This window comes from Benincasa hispida, chromosome 4 (genome assembly GCF_009727055.1).
Source record: "Benincasa hispida cultivar B227 chromosome 4, ASM972705v1, whole genome shotgun sequence".
In the NCBI taxonomy this organism is placed as follows: domain Eukaryota; kingdom Viridiplantae; phylum Streptophyta; class Magnoliopsida; order Cucurbitales; family Cucurbitaceae; genus Benincasa; species Benincasa hispida.
Genome location: NC_052352.1, coordinates 67,589,770 through 67,593,181, shown reverse-complemented (window position 1 = coordinate 67,593,181; position 3,412 = coordinate 67,589,770). Strand labels below are relative to the sequence as shown.

The following is a 3,412-nucleotide window of genomic DNA, read 5'->3' as shown; positions in this document are numbered from 1 at the left end:
ATTGGGCGGATTTGGATAGTCCGATTTAATCGTTATTGGGTCACGATTTTTTGTGTGAGCAGAGATAGTTTCGATATTTCACTCTTTAGATTGAGATTTCTTCCACCGATTTTGATTTCTTTTTAAATTCTGCTATCTTCTGTAAATAATTTGGGCATTTTTATTAAATTTGGAAAGACCCCTAAAAAGTGATGGGGCAAAAAATGTAAATAAAGTATTCATTTTTTAAATATCCGATGACAGTTACCAATTTTGCCCCCTGAGCCCGACGAGGGAAGCCTAATCCAACTGACCAACGGCTCTGCTTCAAATTATCCTGTGAAATTAAGGCATACTAATTTTCAACCCGAATTGTGGACGTGGCGGGAAGTTCAAACCAGTTTCCGGCTATGCTCTCGCCGGCGTTCATCTCAACGGCCACCATTTCTCACCCACCGCCTTGTTTCTCTGTTCAACCACCGCCGACATTACTAACCGCACGGCGGACCTGTTCCAAATGGAACTTCACTAGTATCGACCATTGTAAAAGCTCCACAAATTTCCGGTTAAATTTTGTCAAAGACCTATCCAGAGCTTCGCCGGTCGCCTGCATAGCAGAAACATTTACTACTCAAGAATACGCCAATGTCGAATCTTGCAGCAGTCAGTCGGTGAGTGGATGTTTAAGTCCCTATTTGATTGCCGTTTGGCTTCGTTCTAGTCGTAGCGCCAAGGAATTAAGGGCAATACATGCTTTCATTTTGCGGCATATTACAAGTTTTGAGATCTATGTTGGAAATAATTTGGTTAGTTCTTACTTGAGATTCGGAATGTTGGTTGATGCTAGAAAGGCGTTCGATGAAATGCCAGTGAGGAATGTTGTGACCTGGACGACTATTATAAATGGATATATTCATTTAGATTTTACTGAGGAAGCTTTAGGGTTGTTCAGTGATTCGGTCAAGAACGGGGTGCAAGCGAATGGGAAGATGTTTGTTTGCATCTTGAACTTATGTGCTAAGAGATTGGATTTTGAGCTGGGGAGGCAAATTCATGGCGTCATTGTGAAAGGTAATTGGGGGAATTTGATTATTGACAGTGCCATTGTTTACTTTTATGCACAATGTAAAGATATTTCCAGTGCTTTTGTTGCATTTGAACATATGCCAAAGCGGGATGTTGTTTGTTGGACTTCCATGATTACTTCTTGTTCCCAACAAGGGCTTGGACGAGAAGCAATTTCATTGTTTTCAAATATGCTAAATGATGGATTTCTACCAAATGAGTTTTCTGTATGCAGTGTTCTCAAGGCTTGTGGAGAAGAGAGGGAGTTGAAGATTGGGAGACAATTACATGGTTTGATAATTAAGAAAATAATCAAGAATGATGTTTTTGTTGGGACTTCATTGGTTGATATGTATGCTAAGTGCGGGAATTTGGCAGATTCTAGAGAAGTATTCAATGGGATGAGGAATAGAAACACGGTAACATGGACATCAATCATAGCTGGTTATGCACGAGAGGGGCGCGGTGAGGAGGCCGTCAACCTCTTTAGGTTGATGAAGAGGCAAAGGATTCCTGCCAATAACTTAACCATTGTAAGTATTCTCCGTGCTTGTGGCTCGATTGGGGCGTCATTGACTGGGAGGGAAGTTCATGCCCAGATAGTAAAAAGTTCATTTCAAACTAATATACACATAGGAAGCACTCTAGTTTGGTTCTACTGTAAATGTAGGAATCGACTCAAGGCCTCCATGGTTCTTCAGCTGATGCCGCTTAGAGATGTGGTTTCTTGGACGGCTATCATTTCTGGATGTGCTCATCTTGGGCACGAGTCCGAGGCTCTCGAGTTTCTAAAAAACATGGTAGAGGAAGGAGTTGAACCAAATTCCTTTACCTATTCATCGGCTTTAAAAGCGTGTGCGAAGATGGAAGCCATCCTTCAAGGGAAATTGATCCACTCCTCTGCAAATAAAACATCTGCTTTGTCTAATGTTTTTGTGGGAAGTGCACTGATTTACATGTATGCAAAATGTGGATATGTAACCGAAGCTTCACAAGTTTTCGACAGCATGCCGGTGAGGAATTTGGTTTCTTGGAAGGCCATGATTTTGTGTTATGCTAGGAACGGTCTCTGCCGAGAGGCGTTAAAGCTCATGTATCGAATGCAGGCTGAAGGTATCGAAGTGGATGACTACATTCTTGGAACAGTTTATGGAGCTTGTGGAGATGTGAAGTGTGATGTGGATTCATCACTTGAATACAGGTTGCAAACTTATTGATCTCCCAGTTTGAATGGTTATCTAGATTTGATATTCAACGACGAAAATCGTGCTATATGGTTCTCGCCATCTCAAAGTGCCTTGCACTGGTGCATCCTGTTTTGAATGGAATGACAGTGATCTGAAGAACAACTTTCCTGCGCTCTTCTTTCACTCCAAAAATAAAAATTTTTGCAGAGGGGAGAAAAAGGTATATAAACTCCTCCCACCTGTCTGAGATGTTTTATCACCTCTCTGCAACACGTATTTTACAACCTAGGCCTAGTTAATTGTAAAAACATTCAATGTAATCTTTGTAAATCCATAGCTATTTAGCTGCATAGTTTTATGGACAACCCTACTTTAAATTTGTTTTCATATAATAGAACACAGAGAATCTTCAAGAATGTCTTTTTTTTTTTCTTCTTCTTTTTTTTTTTTTTTAATTCATAAATACAAAGATTCAAATTTTTAACCTTTTGATCAAGAATATATGTCTTAACGAGCTTAACATTGCTCAAGTTGACTTCTCCTAATTGGACTTGGAAAAGAAAACAATGGTTTTTTGTGATAGATTTTTAATTTTTTTTTCTATTATTTGATCCCTATTTTATTATCTTTACGAAACATGGTTCTTTTTTTTTCTATTATTCGATCCCTATTTTATTATCTTTACGAAACATGGTTCTTTTTTTTTCTGACACATCCATCAAGGGTGTTCAAAAAATCCGATGACCCAAAAAAACCCGATAAACCCAATCTAACTCATACGGTTTAGATTGGATTGGATTCAAATGATGAATTGGGTTGGTTCATGAATTATCTAAAATAATCCGAACCAAACTGAATTTAATATTAATTTTAAAATGTATATTTTGTTTTCATTTATGGTACAATTATTTTTATTTTATTTTATTTCATGATTTTTCTGTTAATTTATTCTCAACAACTCCTAAAAATAATTTTTTAACTCTATGAAAAGAAAATTTTGATAACATAAATTAAAAAATTGAGTTATTGATCTTAATTTATTATATGAAAATAATTAGATAAAATTTCACACATTAACATTTTACTTACATTTAGAATAAAAAATTAAATAAATGATCCGACTAATTCGAACCAGCCCAAACCAAATGTTTATGGTTGAATTGGATTAGATTCATTATTTA

The 3,412-nt window shown here is 37.0% G+C and overlaps 1 protein-coding gene across 1 annotated transcript; it reads left to right on the top strand.

The window, feature by feature from the left end:
• Nucleotides 1-248: 248 nt before the first annotated feature.
• On the top strand, nt 249-2,608 carry LOC120075226 (pentatricopeptide repeat-containing protein At4g18520, chloroplastic-like). Its single transcript, XM_039028436.1, has one exon. It carries the CDS (start codon nt 390-392, stop codon nt 2,259-2,261), a length of 1,872 nt encoding a protein of 623 aa, XP_038884364.1. The 5' UTR covers nt 249-389; the 3' UTR covers nt 2,262-2,608.
• Nucleotides 2,609-3,412: the final 804 nt, after the last annotated feature.